Below are 20,427 nucleotides of genomic sequence, written 5' to 3' on the forward strand. Positions count from 1 at the left end.
GAGGCGGGAGCTGAGCTGAGCGGGGCGGGCGGCGGCGGCGGGCCCGAGCCCGAGAAGATGGCGGTGCGGAAGAAGGACGGCGGCCCCAACGTGAAGTACTACGAGGCCGCGGACACCGTGACCCAGTTCGACAACGTGCGGCTCTGGCTCGGCAAGAACTACAAGAAGGTACGCGGGCAGGGCCGCGCGGGCCCGGGGGCGGGACAAAGGACCGGCCCCCGCAGCCCCCGGCTCCTGCCCACCCGCGGCGGCCCGCGGCCCCTCCCCCGCGGCCTGCGGAGCGGCCCCCGCGCCCCTCCCCCGCTCCCGCCGCCGCCCGCCGGCTGGGATCGCAGCCCCCGCCCGCGCCGCTGCGCCCTCTGCCCCTCGTTTTTCTCCCCTGCCCCGCGGGTCCCGTGCCAGCAGCCCACCCTCCCTTGAGCCATCGCCTTCCGGGCTTTTCCGGGAGAGAGGCCGCGGGTGGACGGGGTGCAGAATGGGCGTCCCCCTCCCCCTCCGAGCGTGCCCGCCGCCGTGCCCGCCGGAGCTCCCCGCGGAGCCAGGTACCAGCAGGGCTGAGGCCTCCCTGGTGCTTTGTGTATGTTCGGAGAGAGATGATGGAAGCCGGAGGGTAGACAGCCACCGAGCAGGCCCTTGGCTGCTCATCAGCCTGAAAAAGGCCCCCACGCTGGGATCACCTGTCTCTGCCTCCGGTCCCCCACGTCCATCCAAGGAGTAACAAAACCTCTTTGGGAGCCAGGCTATAGGAGTTGCTGGGCAGCGACTCCTTCTTAAACCCTTCTTCAGCTTCACAATGAAGTCACCCCACCACCTGGCCTTGCATTGCTTTGGGTTTGGGGTTCAGAGGCTAGGACACGCTTTATATCTCTAGCCCTCCACCCGATAACTGGAGATAACCAGGTAGTGAACAGAGCGTTAGAAACACCTTACCTGTCTTTTCTACCAGAGCTCTTGCTAGTGCTGTCTTTGTCTTTCCGCCTGGTTGAAAGGAACATCTACACATAAGATTTTTCTCTGGAGAGAGTCTGCCTCTCTCCCTTCTACCACCCCCAGTTAGGGGTTCTCTTTCTGGCTTCCCTTCAGCTCCCCAGTTCTTGCTGCTGAGCTTTGCAGCCTGTCAGAAGTGTGATGGGTGGTTGAGGAGAACACCCCTCTGATCCTGGTTCTGAGCCTTGCCTTGTTCACGGAGGTCTCTCTGGGTGTCAGGATCCTGACAAACAGCTGCTGGGTCTGTGGCTTGTCTGTATCCCAGCGTGAGGCTCTGGTTCCCAGGCTTCTCCCTTTGACATTTTGGAAAGGAGATCAGTCTAGGGGCTTAGTCTCTGGCCCTGGGGGGATTGACAGCCTGTGACCTGGTTCAGCTTTCAAGCTCTTAGCTCTTTGTCATGTACCTTTTCCTTCAAGGATCTGTTTCCACCTCCCGCTGAGAGGAGCACTGCTCTCTGTGATGTGATTAGGGTTGAGGAAACAGGGGTCAAAAGGCAAAGAGAAAGTTAGCCTCCTGGCTCAGTTTTAAATTGGAACAGAAGGCTAGGATGCTAGGTAGCATAATACAGAAATGTTTAAGAAGCCCAGGGTTGCTTGTCTCAGATATAGTTTCCTCCGACAGGACAGATGTTGTCTTGCGCTCTTCCCACTAGGCTGGATAGTAGCTAGTCCTTCCCATCTTTGGGGGGCGGGGGCTACAAAGAAGCTTGTGCTGGCTCCTAGCAGAAGCAGAATGCACAAGCTCACTCTCTCAGTCTGTTTGCCCTACTCACTTCCTTGTACCTTTCTTATTAGGCTACATTATAGGGGAAATCTTGACCTTCCACAGAGTTACCCCGAGAAATACACCATTGCCTCGAAAGTGTGGCTTCCATGGCCTGAACTCCACGAACCTTCAGAATTTCATAACCCTCAGTGCTGTTGGCTAGAGATCAGGGTCATGCAACTCCAATTTCAGGAAGCAACCCTTACCCCCAGCACCCAACGCTGGCCCCCTAGGCTGGGGGCAGCAGAATTGCAACTTCCTGGTGAGGGGCATCTAGGGCCTCCCTTCTGCTATTTTCCTTTGGACCCTAGACATGTGGGAGAAGACAACACTATTTTCTCTGCCCCAGATGCTTCCAGAGTTCCTGAGGAAGGAATAAGGGAGATGGTGGACAATTTATCTGGGGTCTGTGTTTCTCTCTTTCCTCTGTCTCCCAGTATATACAAGCTGAACCACCCACCAACAAGTCCTTGTCTAGCCTGGTTGTACAGTTGCTACAGTTTCAGGAGGAAGTTTTTGGCAAACATGTCAGCAATGCACCACTCACTAAACTGCCGGTGAGTACAAAAGCAAGGAGGCGAATCCTTCCAACAGGAGAGGGAGTTTTGGTTTTTTTTGGAAATTTTATGATTTTTGAGATTTGGGTCATTTCCTACCATCCCTGTATCTGGTAGGGCATTATTGGCTTGGCCTACTCCCCAGTTTACCATTCCCATTTTCTTAGTAATACTTTGTGCAGTAATACTTTGTACAGGTTATCTCAGAGAGTCTGAGCTCCATACATGAACTCCCGTGGCATGGTTAAAAGGGGATGAGATTTGGATTTTCACGGGCCTGTGTTCAAATCCTGGCTCTACCACTTGATGTCTCTGTGATCTTGAGCAAGCCATTTAAACCTTTTGAGTCGTGGTTCCCTCATCTCTCGATGAGAGTAATGTTTCTGTAATGGTTAATGAGGTAACCCAGCAGAGTACTTGGCACAAAGGTGGGGCTTTGTGAATATTGGTTTCTGTCTCTCCCCTCTTCCAGGCCACATGGTACAGTGGCCCAGGAGTTAAAGCATTCCAGCTTTGAGAGGGAGATCAGTTCAGCATGGGATTTTGTGAAAGGATTGTTAAGTAATAAGAGAATTTAGGGTGTAACTCTCACATCCTTCTTTCCTGTCTCAATTTTGTAGATCAAATGTTTCCTAGATTTCAAAGCGGGAGGCTCCCTGTGCCACATCCTTGCAGCTGCCTACAAATTCAAGAGTGACCAGGGATGGTAAGATGCCCGCTCTCTCTGCTTCTGACATTTAGTTTAGAGGGGATCCCCCTTTATGATTCCCTGGGGTCTTTCTGGGGTGGGAGAGCGTGGGTACACATTCTTGTGAGACCACTGCTTTGCTAGGTCAGTAGGCCTGACTTGCTAGGTCAGAAAAATGACTGGGAGTCGGAGCCAAAATAGTCTCCAGGAGTGAGTATGTGTGTGTGCATCAGTGTGTGTATTGTAGAGGAAACAGGATTCGTCAGTTCGCATCTCAAGCTTTTCTTTGTCCCTTTGACTAAGTACAAAATGATTCATGGAGTTGAGATTAGTGAGCCCCAGATCCCAGGTGATTTGGGCAACAGCTGAGAGCAAGATTGCTTCCTAATTTCCCCTGTTAAAAAGTCACGTACCTTAACGTCATCCCCAGACCTGAGCTATACCACTCACTAGATTATTGCCTCTTCACAAGGCGGCGTTACGATTTCCAGAACCCGTCACGCATGGACCGCAACGTGGAAATGTTTATGACCATTGAGAAGTCCTTGGTGCAGGTAATAGTCAAGAACCTTCCCCGTCCATCTCCTTTCCCTCAGTCAGAATCCAAAACACCCCTTCCCCGTAATCTCATCCCATCTGTTTCTTCTCCCCACAGAATAATTGTCTGTCTCGACCTAACATTTTTCTGTGCCCAGAAATTGAACCCAAACTGCTAGGGAAGTTAAAGGACATTATCAAGAGACACCAGGTGAGTGGATGGGTCAGGAGAGGTTTCAGAACCTCCATGACTCTTTTCCTGATGTTTCCCATATAAGAAGGACCCTGAAGGGCCGGCCCCGTGGCTTAGCGGTTAAGTGCGCACGCTCCGCTGCTGGCGGCCCGGGTTCGGATCCCGGGCGCGCACCGAGGCACCGCTTCTCCGGCCATGCTGAGCCCGCGTCCCACATACAGCAACTAGAAGGACATGCAACTATGACGTACAACTATCTACGGGGACTTTGGGGGGAAAAAAAAGGAGGAGGATTGGCAATAGATGTTAGCTCAGAGCTGGTCTTCCTCAGCAAAAAGAGGAGGATTAGCACGGATGTTAGCTCAGGGCTGATCTTCCTCACACAAAAAAATAATAATAAATAAATAAATAAAAATAAATAAAAAAATAATAATAAAAAAAAAGAAGGACCCTGAAGTGCCATGTTTTCGACTCTACCTACTTAAGTAGGTGGCTCTACCTACTTAAGAAAAGACTGGAGTTAAAGCCTTGAGCCTCTTTTTCTGTTTTTCTTGTTTCCCAGTCTTGACAGGTTTGGATCACTATCCCTAGAGACTGCACTGGCCTGAGGGGAAGAAGACTTCTTCCACTGAGCTAGAGATTGTCTGATTTCAGAGAAATGAAATCTTTGCTCTTCGGAACTCTCTAATAACAAGCAGATGTCATTGTTAGGGACATATAGTCGACTTTACATTTCCCATGTAGATTATCTATTCAGAAGATTATCTGTAGCAATTTTTTTTTTGTTTTTTTTTTAGTGAGGAAGATTAGCCCTGAGCTAACATCTGTTGCCAGTCCTTCTCTTTTTGCTGAGGAAGATTGGCCCTGGGCTAAAATCTGTGCCCATCTTCCTCTACTTTATATGTGGGACGCCTGTCACAGCATGACTTGATGAACAGTCCACACCTGGGATCCGAACCTGCAAACTCCGGGCTGCCGAAGCAGAGCACGCGAACTTAACCACTATGCTACCAGGCCGGCTCTGATTTAGCAATTTTTAATTCTTTTCTCCATTGTTAGTACAATTGCAGCTGTTTCCCTCTGCCACTCAGCTGGTGTGTGCTTAGAGAATGCAAACCAACTTTAATACCATTCTGAGCAAAATATGATTAGGAAGGCAGATTTGTGGTTAAATCTTATTTTGATTTATTTACATGCATGACTATCAGAGAGGACCATAGTTACCTGCTTCTCTTTGTGCCTCCAGGGGACGGTCACTGAGGACAAGAACAATGCCTCCCATGTTGTGTATCCTGTCCCAGGGAACCTGGAAGAAGGTGAGACCTGAGTTTTCCTGGTCACTGCAGTGGATGGCTTGGTCTAGGAGGTGGAGGACGGCTCGGATCCTAGACAGTGCCTGGGCTTCTCTCTCCTTTCAACCCTGAATCCTCCTACATCTTACATTCCTATTCCCAGGTCCCCTACTGCAGCAGGAGTTGTGTACAGAGTTATTTTTTGTGTACTCCTTTAGCTTATATTTCTCCCCACTCTGTCTCTATCCCCAGAGGAATGGGTACGACCAGTCATGAAGAGGGATAAGCAGGTTCTTCTGCACTGGGGCTACTATCCTGACAGGTGAGCATGGGTTCCTGGAGCAGGTTTAGGAACAAGAGCCAGACTGAGAAGCCCTGGGACATCTAGCACAGCAAGAAGGCATTCTTTGGGGTTATTTTTAGGTCTGTTAATTTGTTCTCCCACCTGTTATGCAAATCCTCTGTCTTGGTAGAGGTTTGGACTTAGTGGACTGAGGCTTAGGCTAGAAGGATTGAGACTTGAAGTGTGAACTGGTTATTCCAGTATAATTTTTGAGAAGTAAACATTAGGAATAATTTAAATGTCTAACAGTGGGAAAATGTCTCAGCAAATTTATATATCTAGTCAGTGGGCTATTATGCAGCCTTCAAACTGATAGAAATAACATGGATAATTTGTAGATGGATATTAAATGCAAAAAGTAGGATGTGAAATAACATCTAGTATCATTGCAATTATGTAAAAACAAAATTGTATGGAAAAAAGTTACTGGGAAAAAATATGTACTGAATGTCACAAGTAGTTGTGTTAGGGTGATTCTTTCCTTTCTTTTTCTGTTTTTGAAGTGTTTTATAATCACTTTTGTTACTTTATAATGAAGAGAATCCTAATATTAATTGGAAAAATAATCATACCAAAAGATAACCCAACAACCCAGTACTCTTTGTAAATGGAAGAGGTAAATGATTTGTACTTTTCTTTTCCACGACTCCCTCCCATTGATTCTGCTTCGTGCTCAATTTCCCATGGCAGTTATGACACGTGGATCCCAGCCAGTGAAATTGAAGCGTCTGTGGAAGATGCTCCAACTGCTGAGAAACCTAGGAAGGTGAGCTTCTCTTGTCCTTCCACCCCAAGGAGAATGCCAGGACCAGACCACTCTTTGGAGGTGATGCAGAGGCTCTTGTGCCCTTGGGCTGTTCTCTTGAGGGTCCCCAGACAGAGCTGTGGCTTCCAGGCTTCTCTCCAGCACAGTCTGCCTTTGTACTTTAGGTTCATGCAAAGTGGATCCTGGACACAGACACCTTCAATGAATGGATGAATGAGGAAGACTACGAAGTAAATGATGACAAAAACCCTGTCTCCCGCCGAAAGAAGATTTCAGCCAAGACGTTGACAGATGAGGTGAAAACTCCTCTTCTTCCTCCCTTGAGCCCTCAGCATAAGGCTTGGAACAAGTCTTCACTGGAGATTGTTGGTTCACATTTGTCCCAATTGTCCAACTTGCAGGTGAACAGCCCAGATTCAGATCGACGGGACAAGAAGGGGGGAAACTATAAGAAGAGGAAGCGCTCCCCCTCTCCTTCACCGACCCCAGAAGCTAAGAAGAAAAATGCTAAGAAAGGGTATGTCAGCTCTAACCGGCCCCCACCTTCACCGTTCTCTCCATGCCATGTTGAAGGAAGGAAGGACACATCTTTGCCATAAGCACCTGGCCCTGACCTGCAGGTGTTCTGAGAGGGAGGATGAGCAGGTCTTCTTTGGCTGCCCAGTTGTTAGGTCTAGTCCCAGCCACTAGTAAACTCAAAGAGAGCTTAATCTCCAAAGGAGAAGCCTTTGCCACTTCCCATTACTCTGAAAGTGATCGATTTCTGTTTTTGCTTGGCTCTGCCCTTGGGGTTCTCTCTTGCTTTCCTTCCCTTGAACCTCAACTTTCAAGGACTCCTTGTCTAAGGATGACTGCATTCTCTTTCCCTCTCTTTCCTTTCCAGTCCCTCAACACCTTACACCAAGTCAAAGCGTGGCCACAGAGAAGAGGAGCAAGAAGACCTGACAAAGGACATGGATGAGCCCTCACCGGTCCCCAACGTAGAAGAGGTGACACTGCCCAAAACAGGTATGGGCCAGGCCAAGCTCCTGGACTTGCCCCTACTCCCTATCCTGCCCCTGCTGATTGCCCAGGCCTGGCTCCAGGTCTAGGGGATCTTGCCCTTCAGTTTAGCTCGTTACTGAAATTATTTTTATTACCACGGACAGTCCTCTAACTTCCTATCCATATCTGACTGTGGACTGTGCTTTGCGCCTGACAGTCGTTGTCTCCAAACTCTGTTTTTTTTTTTGTGAGGAAGATCAGCCCTGAGCTAACATCTGATGCCAATCCTCCTCTTTTTTCTGAGGAAGACTGGCCCTGAGCCGACATCCGTGCCCATCTTTCTCTACTTTATATGGGACACTGCCACAGCATGGCTCGACAAGCAGCGCGTCGGTGCACGCCCGGGATCCGAACCGGCGACCCCGGGCCGCTGCAGCAGAGCACATGCACTTAACCGCTTGCGCCACCGGGCCAGCATCTCCAAAGTCTTTTTGATTACGTACCCCCAAGGATAAAATATATTTCAGTACAAATTATGTATATGTACTATTTACCACTACTTTAGGAACATTATAAAACACATGCAAACGTTACCTAAAAATGGGAAAGTGTAAAAGATAAGATTGAAAAACAAATGTAAAGAGAAGTTCTGATATTGTCTGCCTGTATTCCAGTGGACCAGCTTTGCCTCCTATGTGAGGACTCCACTTTGGAGACCATTGCTTTGCAATGCTGGTCTACAATCTGTATTCCATAGACCAGCCCCAGATATCAAGGAGTGTGTTTCAGGAGTGGAGTTGGGGCACCACTGGGAGAGAGGAGTTCTGGCTTCACCCCCTCGTCAGTTGGAGCAGCTCTCCCCTGATCCATGTTTTCTCCTGAACTTTCATGTGTGAATTCAGTTGAGGAAAGTGTCCTCTGCTCTCAAAAATGTTTAAGATCCAACTACTCCTCTACAGAGTGATTTGGTCAGACGCTGTCTCAGTCCATTAAGAACTTCCGGACACATGGATGGAGATAGGGCCTGTCAAAGACAAGAATGACTTATGAATGTACACAGAGATGCTTCTTTATAGGAAAAAAGTTAAACAATGTTTTGGTTGGGGAAGAGGGGAAAGTGGCAAGTGAGTTTCAAGGCCTAGAATGATTGTGATTGGAGGAAGTTACTACATTTTGTGATCAGATGGAGAAAGTGAGATCTAGAACTGTTAACAGTGGAGAGGTGAGGGCTAGATTTACGCAGAACCTGTCTGATAAAATGACTCTCTCTTCTGGCAGTCAACACTAAGAAGGACTCCGAGTCAGCCCCAGTCAAAGGAGGCACGATGACTGACCTGGGTAAGGCACGGGGCCTCAGGGCGAGGTGGGCAGAGCCCTGCTCTGGAGGCTCAGCTGCCACCTTCCCCCAGCCTGCCGGGGCTTCTCAGAAAGTAAGATTCTTCTCTGGCCCCATAGGAGGCTCCAGCTTTCTATCTTGCTGTCTCTCTCTTTCAGATGAACAGGAGGATGAAAGCATGGAGACTACGGGCAAGGTGGAGCCAGTTTAGAGAGGCCCTACCTCTCTATGTGATTCTGATTTGTGATTATAAAGTTCCTTCTACCCAGAACGTTCCACTGCCCAGACTTTTCCTGTCCTAGACTAATTCTAGCTATTACTCAAAGCTCTGACCCTTTTTGAGTCCTGGGGCTCATAACTGTTCATTCCCATACCCGTCTTTAGTGCCCACATTCCTCGGGTGTGGGAGAAGCAGAGGGTTGCTAGGGGCAAAATGGGAATGCTGAGTGTCCAGCAGCCTCCCTACTCGTAGGATGAGGATGAGAACAGTACGGGGAACAAAGGGGAGCAGACCAAGAATCCGGACCTTCATGAGGACAATGTGACTGAACAGACCCACCACATCATCATCCCCAGCTACGCTGCCTGGTTTGACTATAACAGGTATTTATGGCTCCAGCTTCTCACTGAATCCCTATTTCCCTGCCTCCAGGGGTCAACGTGTTGTTCCTCCTCCTGCCTCCAAATAAGTTATTTCTTCCTCAGCCAGATAGACCAGGGTACACTTCAGTTTTAGGGGAGCTCCTGGTCTCTTTGAGTCTTACAGCTGTCTCCAGCTATTTGCCCACCCCACCTTCTAGGCTTTTCCTCTCTTTGGGGCCCCATCTCTCCACCAGCGCCTTCTGAATCCACTCTGCCTCCTCTTGCAGCGTTCATGCCATTGAGCGCAGGGCTCTTCCCGAGTTCTTCAACGGCAAGAACAAGTCCAAGACTCCAGAAATGTAAGCAAATCCCAGCTCATGATTCTCATTCCCCGTCCTGTCCCTGTACACCTTTCCTGATCCAGCATCAACCAGTTTAGCAAACATTTCTTGAGCTCCTTCCACGAGCCAGGCACTGTGTGGGGCTTCCCGAAACATGATCTCTGCCCACAGGCAGCCCCAGCCCAGCACTGTGAGCACAGTAGTGTCCTCTCTAGGATTTGCCCAGGGGTGATATGAAGCACGCTCTTCTGCGTGAAACAAGAACCTGCTCCAGTGCCTCCAGTTCTTTTAACAGGGTACTGAGCCTTTCAATGCATAGTTATTGATGTTGTTTAAAATGCAAGTATCCCCCACGTAAGTAATAGCTTTGACTGAAATGTAAATGGCTATTACAGGCTGGTCCCTCAGAGTAGGTTTTTTTTTTTTTTTTAAGATTTTATTTATTTTATTTTTTGCCCCCAAAGCCCCAGTAGATAGTTGTATGTCATAGCTGCACACCCTTCTAGTTGCTGTATGTGGGACTCGGCCCCAGGATGGACAGAGAAGTGGTGCCTTGATGCACACCCGGGATCCGAACCCGGGCCGCCAGCATCGCAGCGCGCGCATTCAGAGTAGGTTTTGATAGAAAAACCAGAGGAGGAATTATGAAGACCCAAGTCTGTGAATTAAGGGATGGAGGGGCTCTCTGGAGAGAAATGTTATGTCAAGTGTGAGCTTGGGGCTCAGAAATCTTCATCTCCTTCAAGGTCTTGCCTCAGGCCAAACATGGTTGGCTTTGGATAGGACTTTGGCAATCTTCTATGGTTAGGGATCCTCCAGGATAAAAATCATCCTGAGGCAGATGAGACGTGGTGCTGAGCCCCCTGAGAGCTGAACGAGCTTGCTTCCCAGCTGTTCTTCAGCTTGCCATCTCTGGGGCCATCTTCTCTCCCCACCATGTTTCCTTTCTGTGGCCCTGGTAGGGGTCTGTCCTCTTCTTCCTGGGGAAAGCAGTGTGTGTGAAGAAGCTTGGCTGTCTCCAGAGGAAAAGGAAGTAGTGACCAGGTGACACAAGTTCAACATGATCTGCAGGCAGGGTTGGAACTAGAACTGTTCTACATTTTGCTCTCTTGGTATAAAATAGTAAATGATGATAATTGCTCACATTTACTCATATAAATGTGGGCAATTATAGTGCTTACTATCTCCCAGGCACTATCCTGGGTCCTACATACATTGACTAATTTAGTCTTCACATCAGCTTTAGAGGTATGTCTTGTTATCATCTACAGTTGACTGATTAGGAAACTGAGGTCTACAGGGGTTAAGTCACTTGCTTAAGGTCACATAGTTAAGTAGTAGAACCGGGATCTGAGTCCTTTCATCTGGCTCATGGTCTCAGCCTCTACACTCTACCACACAACAGCTGCCATTTTTTGAGCTCCCACACTGTGCCTGGTGCCGTACTGGATCTTTACAGACCTTTCTAATCCTCAACGGACTCTCCATTTTACAGATGAGGAAACTGAAGTTCAAAAAACTTAATTTGCCCAAGGCCATTATGGTAGAACTGGTATTGGAACTTAGGTCTTTCCACCTTGAACATATATTCTTATATTAGACCCTGTCATGCTGACTAGTTGGATGCATATGGCTCAAGACTTCCCTTTAACATCTGTGTTTGGAAATAAGGGCACCTTTTCTTACCTTTAGATTCCACGTTCAAAAGTTGCGTGAAATATGGGCCGGCTTCGTGGCTTAGCGGTTAAGTGCAGGCGCTCTGCTACTGGGGGCCCCGGTTCGGATCCCGGGCGCGCACCGACACACCGCTTCTCTGGCCATGCTGAGGCCGCATCCCACGTACAGCAACTAGAAGGATGTGCATCTATGACATACAACTATCTACTGGGGCTTTGGGGGAAAAAATAAAATAAAATAAAAAAAAAAAAAAAAAAAAAAAGTTGCGTGAAATATCCCCAAGCACAGCCAAGGAAATCATTCATTTAACTAAAAACCCCATCAAGGAAAACGTAAGGAATATTTGAACCCCTTGAGTCTAGCACACAGCAGACCCACGTTGTTTATTGAGTTGAATGATCCACTCTTTTCTTTAGCTCTTTTATCATTTTTCCTACCCTTCAGCCCTCAGCAGACATTTGTTTTTCTTCCTCTCCTTCCTCTCTCTCTCTCTCTCTCTCCTAAGCTACCTGGCCTATCGGAACTTCATGATTGACACTTACCGGCTGAACCCGCAAGAGTATCTCACCTCCACCGCCTGCCGCAGGAACCTGGCGGGTGACGTCTGTGCCATCATGAGGTGGGTCTTGCAGCTGAGGGGAAGCGGGTACGTGAGGATGTCTGCCCACAGATGTTTCTTGGCAGAAGGAGAGATGCCAGCAAGGAGCACAGGGGAACGAGCAGGGAAAGACACTTCTAGAGAAAGGGGAAGTTCAGGTTTGGGGTATCAGTGACTTGAAGGAATGCACTGGTGTTCTCTGAAGTGTGGAAGAAAGGACGAAGAGCACGTCTGTAGTTGAAGGGTCCTGGTTCAATTTTGCTAGCTATCCGGGAAGAGATGTTTAGTAGGTGGGTAGGTGTGGAGAGAGGCCCAGGCTGGAGATGTAGACTTGGGGTCACTGGCATTTAGTGGTGGGAGTAGTTGGGATTTCCCAGGGCGTAGAGTGAGCAGAGAAGAGGCACCTCCTGCACCTTTCTGGCTGTCCCAGCTGTCTGGCTGACCCTATCTCTGCCTCTCTTCTCGCAGGGTCCACGCCTTCCTAGAACAGTGGGGTCTTATTAACTACCAGGTGGATGCCGAGAGTCGACCAACCCCAATGGGGCCTCCCCCCACCTCTCACTTCCACGTCTTGGCGGATACACCATCAGGGCTGGTGCCTCTGCAGCCCAAGACCCCGCAGGTAGGGTGAGGGGCCATGGGGACAGGGAGGCATTGGGTAAAACTGGGCTTCTTTGGACTTTTCTTTTTCTGGTTTTTTAGGGTAATGGTTCAGGAGTGTTTTGAGGCTTCTTCCTTTTTCATGGGATGCAAAGGGCCACAAGAGTCAGCCCCGTGTGTTTAGCACCCTCTCTCAGCTTCTGTACCTAAGACTGCAAGGACTTGCTGAGGGAGAAGAGATGTTCCTTGTCCTCAAGGAGCAGACAGGCTAATGTAGGGGATGGAGCAGATAGAGAAAAATGCTTAAAATTGAGTTGCATGAAATTTCTTAGCTTTGTTGCATTTCCAACATTTTTTCATTTTTGCTTCATAATTATTATCACTTCCATTTTTTTTCCACTTCCATTTCATACATTACAAAAATTAAGAGGAGAAAGGTTATGTGGCTTGCCCAAGGTCACAGAGTACCAAATCTAGAATTAGAACCTAATTGTCCAGCTCCTAAGACAACCTGTAACAATATATCTGAATACAAATGGATATCATGCCAACTAGAGATCTAATTAATCATTAAGGGAACATGGAACAGTGGCATGAGTGCCCCCAGAGCTTGCGGGCCGCCCAGCATTTGGTCTTGAGGCCTCCAGGGCCTTGGCCTGGTCATTTCCTGCCCAGCCTCCATGACGCCAAGCTCTGTCCCCCAGGGCCGCCAGGTTGATGCTGATACCAAGGCTGGGCGAAAGGGCAAAGAGCTGGATGACCTGGTGCCAGAGACGGCTAAGGGCAAGCCAGAGCTGGTAGGTGGGGTGTAGACCCCGCTGGGCTTCTTATTTGCCCCTTTATCGGGGGGCCCCTGCCCGGGAAGAAGAGACGTGAGAGCAGAGGAGCTACAGCAGGAAGGGAGGCAGTCCCGCCCAGGGGTGTCCCTGGCTTTGGGAAGGAAGCTCCTTCTGTCTGTTTTCTCTCTCTGTCTGTCCCTGGCTCCGGCGGTCAGTTGTACTCAGTTCTTTCTTTCCCCCCAACAAATAGCAGACTTCTGCTTCCCAGCAAATGCTCAACTTCCCTGACAAAGGCAAAGAGAAACCAACAGATATGCAGAACTTTGGGCTGCGAACAGACATGTACACGAAGAAGAATGTCCCTTCCAAGGTATGAGGTGGGGGCTGACTTCGGGGGTGGGGTGCCCTCGCTCCTCGGACCTCACAGGCTCCTCTCTGACCCACCTATGTTTCCTCTGCAGAGCAAGGCTGCGGCCAGTGCCACTCGAGAGTGGACAGAACAGGAGACCTTGCTGCTCCTGGAGGTAATTGGGGCGAGGAAAGGAGAGTTCTACAAAAGCGGAAGTGGCCGGGGTGCCGCTGCCTCATGAGTGGGGAGAGCGTGGTTTTGCCCCCAGTCACGCCTTCCCGATGCCCATCGCACCTGCCTCAGGGACCAGCTCCAGGCCAGGAATTTGGGCCATTTCATTAACGCCATATCCTTTCTTAGTGCTACTTGGAGATTCCCCTTGGACCCAGCAGAGTACACAAATAGCACAACACGGAGAGCTTTGAAGCCAGCTACCCTTAGTAGGCTGGGGGGATTGACCTTCCAGGAAAGTGGCTAAGTAAGCAAAGTTGTGTCTCCACCACTACCACCAGGCACTGGAAATGTACAAAGATGACTGGAACAAAGTGTCCGAGCACGTGGGAAGCCGCACACAGGACGAGTGCATCTTGCATTTTCTTCGTCTTCCCATTGAGGACCCGTACCTGGAGGACTCAGAGGCCTCCCTGGGCCCCCTGGCCTACCAGCCCATCCCTTTCAGTCAGTCAGGCAACCCTGTCATGAGCACTGTTGCCTTCCTGGCCTCTGTCGTCGATCCTCGAGTCGCCTCTGCTGCCGCGAAGTCTGCCCTAGGTAATGTAGAGGGTTCCTGGCCTTCTTAGTTTGCGTTTGAAGGACTGGTTACTCAGATCTGGAAACCCTCTCACGTTTGGCTCCCCTGCTGGCTTTGTCTGCTGCTGGCATCAGCTCAGGCCCCTGTCTGGCTCCATGCTGGTCTAGATGAAGAGACGGGCTTGTAAGGACTTTCACAGGGATAGCCAGAACTGCCTGCCTGCCCCACTCCCAGCCTCATCCTCTCTGGATCTTGCAGAAGAGTTCTCCAAAATGAAGGAAGAGGTACCCACAGCCTTGGTGGAGGCCCATGTTCGGAAAGTGGAAGAAGCAGCCAAGGTGACAGGCAAGGCGGACCCAGCCTTTGGCCTGGAAAGCAGTGGCATTGCAGGAACCACCTCTGATGAGCCTGAGCGGATTGGTAAGGCCTGGCAAGTTACCAGATTTCTCCCCTGTCACCAAGAGCCAGAGCCACCAGGCAGCCCTGTGCCATCCGTGCCTAGAGTTGGCCTCAGAGCACAACACGTGCAGAGAGAATTGGTGGGGTTTTTATTTTCCCCAGAACTTTACCTTAGGGACCCTGGCTCCCTGCTGGCCCTCTCACTAAGATTCTGGCTAAGAGAAGGGGCTGTTGGAAAGTGTTTTAGAGACAGATTCTGTATCAGACATTTCCCATTTCCTCTTCCCACGGGCCCAGAGGAGAGCGGGACTGACGAGGCGCGGGCGGAGGGCCAGGCCACAGAGGAGAAGAAGGAGCCCAAGGTATAGCGGGATTGAGCTGGGCTGGGAGGGTGGAGGGGCCAGACTGGCACATGGTGAGGTGGGTGCTGGCATAGTTGAGCTCAGGCAGCAAGGGCTGGGCCTGGATTGGGCTCTCCTGCAGCCAGATCACCCTGAAGTAAGAAGCATAAATTCAGTTCCCGGTCTGGGCCCATCATGTGAGAACCAGCCGCCCTGAGAGTCTCTACTTTTCTTTCACTGGGACTTCAGGAACCCCGAGAAGGAGTTGGGGCTGTAGAGGAAGAAGCAAAGGAGAAAACCAGCGAGCCTCCCAAGAAGGATGAAGAGAAGGGGAAAGAAGGTGACAGTGAGAAGGAGTCAGACAAGAGTGACGGGGACCCGATAGGTGAGCCTCCCCAGGTGGTGGTTGGGTCCAGGAAAGAGAAGTGAGGCTGTAGGGCTAACGCAACCCTTTTCCTGGCCTCTGGGCCACTCTGACCCTGTTGACCAGTTGACCCCGAGAAGGAGAAGGAGCCAAAGGAAGGGCAGGAGGAAGTGCTGAAGGAAGTGGTGGAGTCAGAGGGGGAAAGGAAGACCAAGGTGGAGCGGGACATCGGGGAGGGCAATCTCTCCACCGCCGCCGCCGCCGCCCTGGCTGCCGCCGCCGTGAAGGCCAAGGTGAGAGCCCGAGACCCGTAGACCCAAGGGAAGGCCCTAGTCTCCCTTCACCCGGAGGAACTCCTTCCTCGCTCATCCCTTAAGTAATGCTGGCCTGCTTCCTTTTTCGTTTGATCCTGAGAGGATCTTCTCCAAGCTTTCTTAAGCTTTACCATCGGGCCTGTTTTCACTCTCTAATTATTTGACTTTGTCTTATCCTTTGCCATTCTCTCTTTTTCTTCATGTTCTTTTAAAAATATGCGGCTCTCTGGGTTGTGACCACAGCAAGTTCTTAAAACCTGCCAGCCTCCACCCTTTCTCTCGCCCGGAGTGTCTTCAGCTGGGTCCTCCCCCTGACATGCCATCCCACCCCTCCTTCCCTAGCACTTGGCTGCTGTTGAAGAAAGGAAGATCAAGTCTCTGGTGGCCCTGCTGGTGGAGACCCAGATGAAAAAGTTGGAGATCAAACTCCGGCACTTTGAAGAGCTGGAGACGATCATGGACCGGGAGCGAGAAGCAGTGAGTAGCCTCGCCCAGGGCGTCAACAGAGCCCGGGGACCCCACCTTGACACTGAACCGTGCCTCAGTTTAGGATGGGGGGATGCAGCAGTGCAGAAAGCCTGAGAGTGACAGGGCTTCAGTGCAGAGGGAGTAGCCCAGGCCAGGGCAGGAGGAGCCAGCCCCAGGACACGTGGCCCACAGGCAAAGCCCGGAGACCTGGGTCCCACAAATGTCGGCTCCAAGGGGCAGAGATTCTAGTCAGTTTTTTGATTGTTGCATCTCCAGGTCCTTCCACAGTGCTTGGCCCATATTAGAACCTCAATAAATATTTGTTGAGTGATTGAACAGGTGTAAGGGATGATGAGAGGGTAGGGGCTTCACATCCAGATGAGCTTGGAAAGGGGATGGGATAGATAAGGTATTGCCCCATTTTGTCTTTGAGAAGATATAAAAAGAAATAGAAGACAGGGACCCTGCCCTCAGAGAACCTACACTTTAACTAGAGACATCAAATATACAATATGGAGACATCAAAAACAGTTACTGCTTTGGGGACCGGCCTGGTGGCACAGCGGTTAAGTGTGTGCGCTCCGCTGCGGTGGCCCGAGGTTTGCAGGTTCAGATCCTGGGCGCGCACCGATGCACCACTTGTCAAGCCGTGCTGTGGCGGCGTCCCATGTAAAGTAGGGGAAGATGGGCATGGATGTTAGCCCAGGGCCAATCTTCCTCAGCAAAAAGAGGAGGATTGGCATCGTATGTTAGCTCAGGGCTGATCTTCCTCACAAATAAAAACAAAACAAAAAACAGTTAATACTTAAAGAAAGTAGCTGACAAATTCAAATTAAGAGATTTCAGATCAAGTATATAAGTCCTGAGAGAGAAAGAAGAAAAGCCAAAGCTCAGAGGCTAGTGAGTTGATCTCAGATGGTTTCCTAAGAATGGTGAGTTTTTAGCCAATTTTGAAGGAAGAAAAGAACATGAATTGACAAGAGGAATTGGAAGAGTTTTCCAAACTATAAAGTAATGACCAGTTCAAAGCTTTGGAGCTGAAATGGACAAGGGCTACCACCAGGTTAACTCCATTGCAGTGAGAAGCCATGTGGGCAGCCAGAAGACATGTGCATGGGAATTCGCAAGGGGAGGGCGGGGGAAGACAGAGAAAGTCCAAGCACAAGATTTAGATTTGGGGAACTGCCAGAATGAAAGGCTGGGTTTGTCAGAAGACAAAGCAAGGGGCAAGGCATTTGCCTTTGGGGTCTTCTGAACATGAGTAACGGTGCTCAATTGGCACTGGCAGCTGGAGTATCAGAGACAGCAGCTCCTGGCCGACAGACAAGCCTTCCACATGGAGCAGCTGAAGTATGCGGAGATGAGGGCCCGGCAGCAGCACTTCCAGCAAATGCACCAACAGCAGCAGCAGCCACCACCAGCCTTGCCCCCAGGCTCCCAGCCTATCCCACCTACAGGCACTGCTGGGCCACCCACGGTCCACGGCTTGGCCATGGCTCCGGCCTCTGTGGCCCCTGCTCCTGCTGGCAGTGGGGCCCCTCCTGGAAGCTTGGGCCCCTCTGAACAGATTGGGCAGGCAGGGTCAACAGCAGGGCCACAGCAGCAGCAACCAGCTGGAGCCCCCCAGCCTGGGGCGGTCCCACCAGGGGTACCCCCCCCTGGACCCCATGGTAAGTGATGGGTTCTGGAACTCTTGCTGACCAGGGGGATCCAGGTGAATGTTCCAGTTCCCTTAGAAGGGGATACGTAGTAGGCCTGGAGAAAAGGATCAGCATCAGTTTCTACAGATGGGCCCACCTCTGTTACATCCCTGAGCCTGCAGGAATCCTTCCTCAAACCCAGTTCCAAAGATTTACCACTTATTCAGTGTCAGGAAAAGGGAAGGAGTGGCTGGGTTATCCTTGCTCCGAAGGTGAGTTGGTAAGTGAGGTTTTATGCCTCTAACCTTTTTGACCTCTCCTCTTCGTTCCCAGGCCCCTCACCGTTCCCCAACCAACAAACTCCTCCCTCAATGATGCCAGGGGCAGTGCCAGGCAGCGGGCACCCAGGCGTGGCGGGTAATGCTCCTTTGGGTTTGCCTTTTGGCATGCCGCCTCCTCCTCCTCCTGCTCCATCCATCATCCCATTTGGTAGTCTAGCCGACTCCATCAGTATTAACCTTCCCCCTCCTCCTAACCTGCATGGGCATCACCACCATCTCCCGTTCGCCCCGGGCACTCTCCCCCCACCTAACCTGCCTGTGTCCATGGCGAACCCTCTACATCCTAACCTGCCGGCGACCACCACCATGCCATCTTCCTTGCCTCTCGGGCCGGGGCTCGGATCCGCCGCAGCCCAGAGCCCTGCCATTGTGGCAGCTGTTCAGGGCAACCTCCTGCCCAGTGCCAGCCCACTGCCAGGTGAGAAGGGTCCTGGAGGGGAGAAGGGAGAGGGAGGGGTCCACATGGAGGCGGGGAGGGCAGGTGGGGAAGGGCTCAGGAACTAGAGCTTCCACAATCCTTTTTGAACACTCTGGTAAAATTAGAAGACAGGAGGATGGGCCTCTCTGGCTGTCCTCCACTGTTCCCCAACCTGGCAGCTGCCACCTCTGGGATGACGTTGGGGCCTTTCACTGGTGGGTCACGGAGGAGTCCTGTGGCACAGAGCAGCTCAGTTGTAAACTTGAAAAGCAGCTACCTGTTTGCATGATGATTGGCATCCCCTGTGCTTGTTCCTGTCATGTCCAAGTGCCCCATTTAGAGAGTTCTTTGGGGGGCAAAAGGATGACTTGGGGTTTATCAGTTTTCCCAGTGTGAGGTGCAGGGGGGGTGTTGGGAAAAGGAAGTTGTACACTGTGGGTACCTCGTTCATCTACCCACCCATTGCATGCCACGCCCGGTTCTGTGTGTCTGTGGTGGCCTCGGTCTAGAGCCCTCTCCTGCTCAGTCCAGCTGATTCATCTTTTTTCTCCACAGACCCAGGCACCCCCTTGCCACCAGACCCCACGGCCCCGAGCCCAGGCACGGTCACCCCTGTGCCACCTCCACAGTGAGGAGCCAGCCAGACATCTCTCTCCCTCACCCCCCACGGAGATCAAGGTTCCAGGAACAGCCCTCCCCCCACCACTGGGGCCCTTCCCTAGCCTGGAGAGGTCGTCACTACATAAGGAAAGCTCCTCCTGCTCCTCCAAAGCCCCCACCATGCCATCAGAGGCGTGCATTTTTATATCAGATTATTCAAGGACTTCTATTTAAAAGATGTTTCTAATGTCTGGGAGAGAGGATAGGTTGGGGATGCTGCCCTCAAAGGAAGAGCTGGGGGAGGTATTTATACAAGGTTCCAATTAACCACTTCTAAGGGTGCACCCCCTCAAAACTACTGCATTTTTTTATGGAGTAAACAAATTAAGCCCTTTAAAAGGAAGTAGAGAGATAACAAAACCACATTGGAGCTCCGGCCACCCACTAAAAAAAATCCACCTTTTACATTGTTTGGAGGAGGGAGGTGAGTTTTAGGAAAGGGGGTTCAGGTTCTGGGGAGAGGTCTGGGGATAGACTAGGTGCAGAGTCTGTCTCCTGCAGCCCGTCGTTAGTGACTGAGTCAACTCCCAACCCTCAGCCACCTCACCCCGTTTATTCCTAACTAATCTCCTGCTGCTTCCTCAGCATTGCTGGTCTAGGCCACCCAGCTCAGCCGACGAGCCCTTTCCCTGAGTGTCAGTTTTGTTTTTAAAAGTCACCTGCGTAGTTGATGTCAGTGTATGTGTATTTGGTGGGGAAACATTTGGGGGGATTCCTGTGGTAGGTAATAGAGGAAGAAAGGGCCCTTCTCCTCCCTGCCCTGGGCTCTATCATTGGGCTCCTAGAAGACGTGGAGAGGGAGCTATAAGAGGATGGGAAGTTTTAAAAACCTGAAGTTTTCAAAAAGCACTTAAGCACCTCCTTCTTATGACTCGGTGGGTCACCCCCCAACCTCTTCCCTTTCCCACCAGGACCGTCAGAACCTTGACTGGTAGCTAGGGGTTCCCTGGGATTGGGGGCAACGGGGAGGGGGTAACTGACCCCCAGCTTGCAGCTCAGTTCTGCCCCCCCGATTCCAGTGCCTCCTGCCCCAGCTGTCCCCTCTTCATCCATGTCATCCATAACGTGATTCCAGACTCTCCACTGATTCTTCTTGGTCCCTCCTGCCGGGCCCCTTGTTCCTCATGTCCCCATGTTTCTCTTCCTCTGTGTCTTGGCACCTTCTGTTTAAAAGTTTTCTGTAAATTTTCTCTTTTTCTTTTCTTTTTTTTTTTTTTTATAAATTAATTTGCTTTGAGTTCCATCTTGTGGATGCCTTCTGTTTTTACCTGTGGCTGTCAGGCAGGGAGATCGGGCTGGGGGCAGCACTCCTGGAGTCCCTCCCAGGGGCATTTACCCGGGCTGAAGAGGCACTCT

The 20,427-nt window shown here is 50.8% G+C and overlaps 1 protein-coding gene across 8 annotated transcripts; it reads left to right on the plus strand.

Annotated features, from left to right (window-relative positions):
- The first annotated feature begins 4 nt into the window (after positions 1-4).
- Positions 5-20,314, plus strand: SMARCC2 (SWI/SNF related BAF chromatin remodeling complex subunit C2). Of its 8 annotated transcripts, none has more exons than XM_087442237.1 (30): positions 5-168; positions 2,191-2,310; positions 2,931-3,016; positions 3,471-3,552; positions 3,654-3,746; positions 4,975-5,044; positions 5,273-5,342; positions 6,054-6,129; positions 6,294-6,425; positions 6,531-6,646; positions 7,013-7,137; positions 8,392-8,451; positions 8,608-8,645; positions 8,922-9,052; positions 9,319-9,390; positions 11,555-11,668; positions 12,116-12,269; positions 12,952-13,044; positions 13,277-13,396; positions 13,488-13,550; positions 13,888-14,146; positions 14,385-14,546; positions 14,823-14,887; positions 15,116-15,251; positions 15,357-15,523; positions 15,887-16,021; positions 17,301-17,682; positions 17,986-18,069; positions 18,346-18,411; positions 18,967-20,314. In XM_087442237.1, the coding sequence occupies exons 1-30, from the start codon at positions 58-60 to the stop codon at positions 19,041-19,043; spliced, it is 3,459 nt and encodes a 1,152-aa protein (XP_087298363.1). In that variant the 5' UTR covers positions 5-57; the 3' UTR covers positions 19,044-20,314. The 8 variants fall into 8 exon arrangements, with proteins under 8 accessions (XP_087298363.1, XP_087298364.1, XP_087298359.1 ...); XM_087442238.1 differs by having other exon boundaries at positions 13,280-13,396; XM_087442233.1 differs by having other exon boundaries at positions 17,986-18,411.
- Positions 20,315-20,427: the final 113 nt, after the last annotated feature.

Source organism: Ceratotherium simum, chromosome 17 (assembly GCF_057802395.1).
Source record: "Ceratotherium simum simum isolate JZ-2026a chromosome 17, ASM5780239v1, whole genome shotgun sequence".
In the NCBI taxonomy this organism is placed as follows: domain Eukaryota; kingdom Metazoa; phylum Chordata; class Mammalia; order Perissodactyla; family Rhinocerotidae; genus Ceratotherium; species Ceratotherium simum.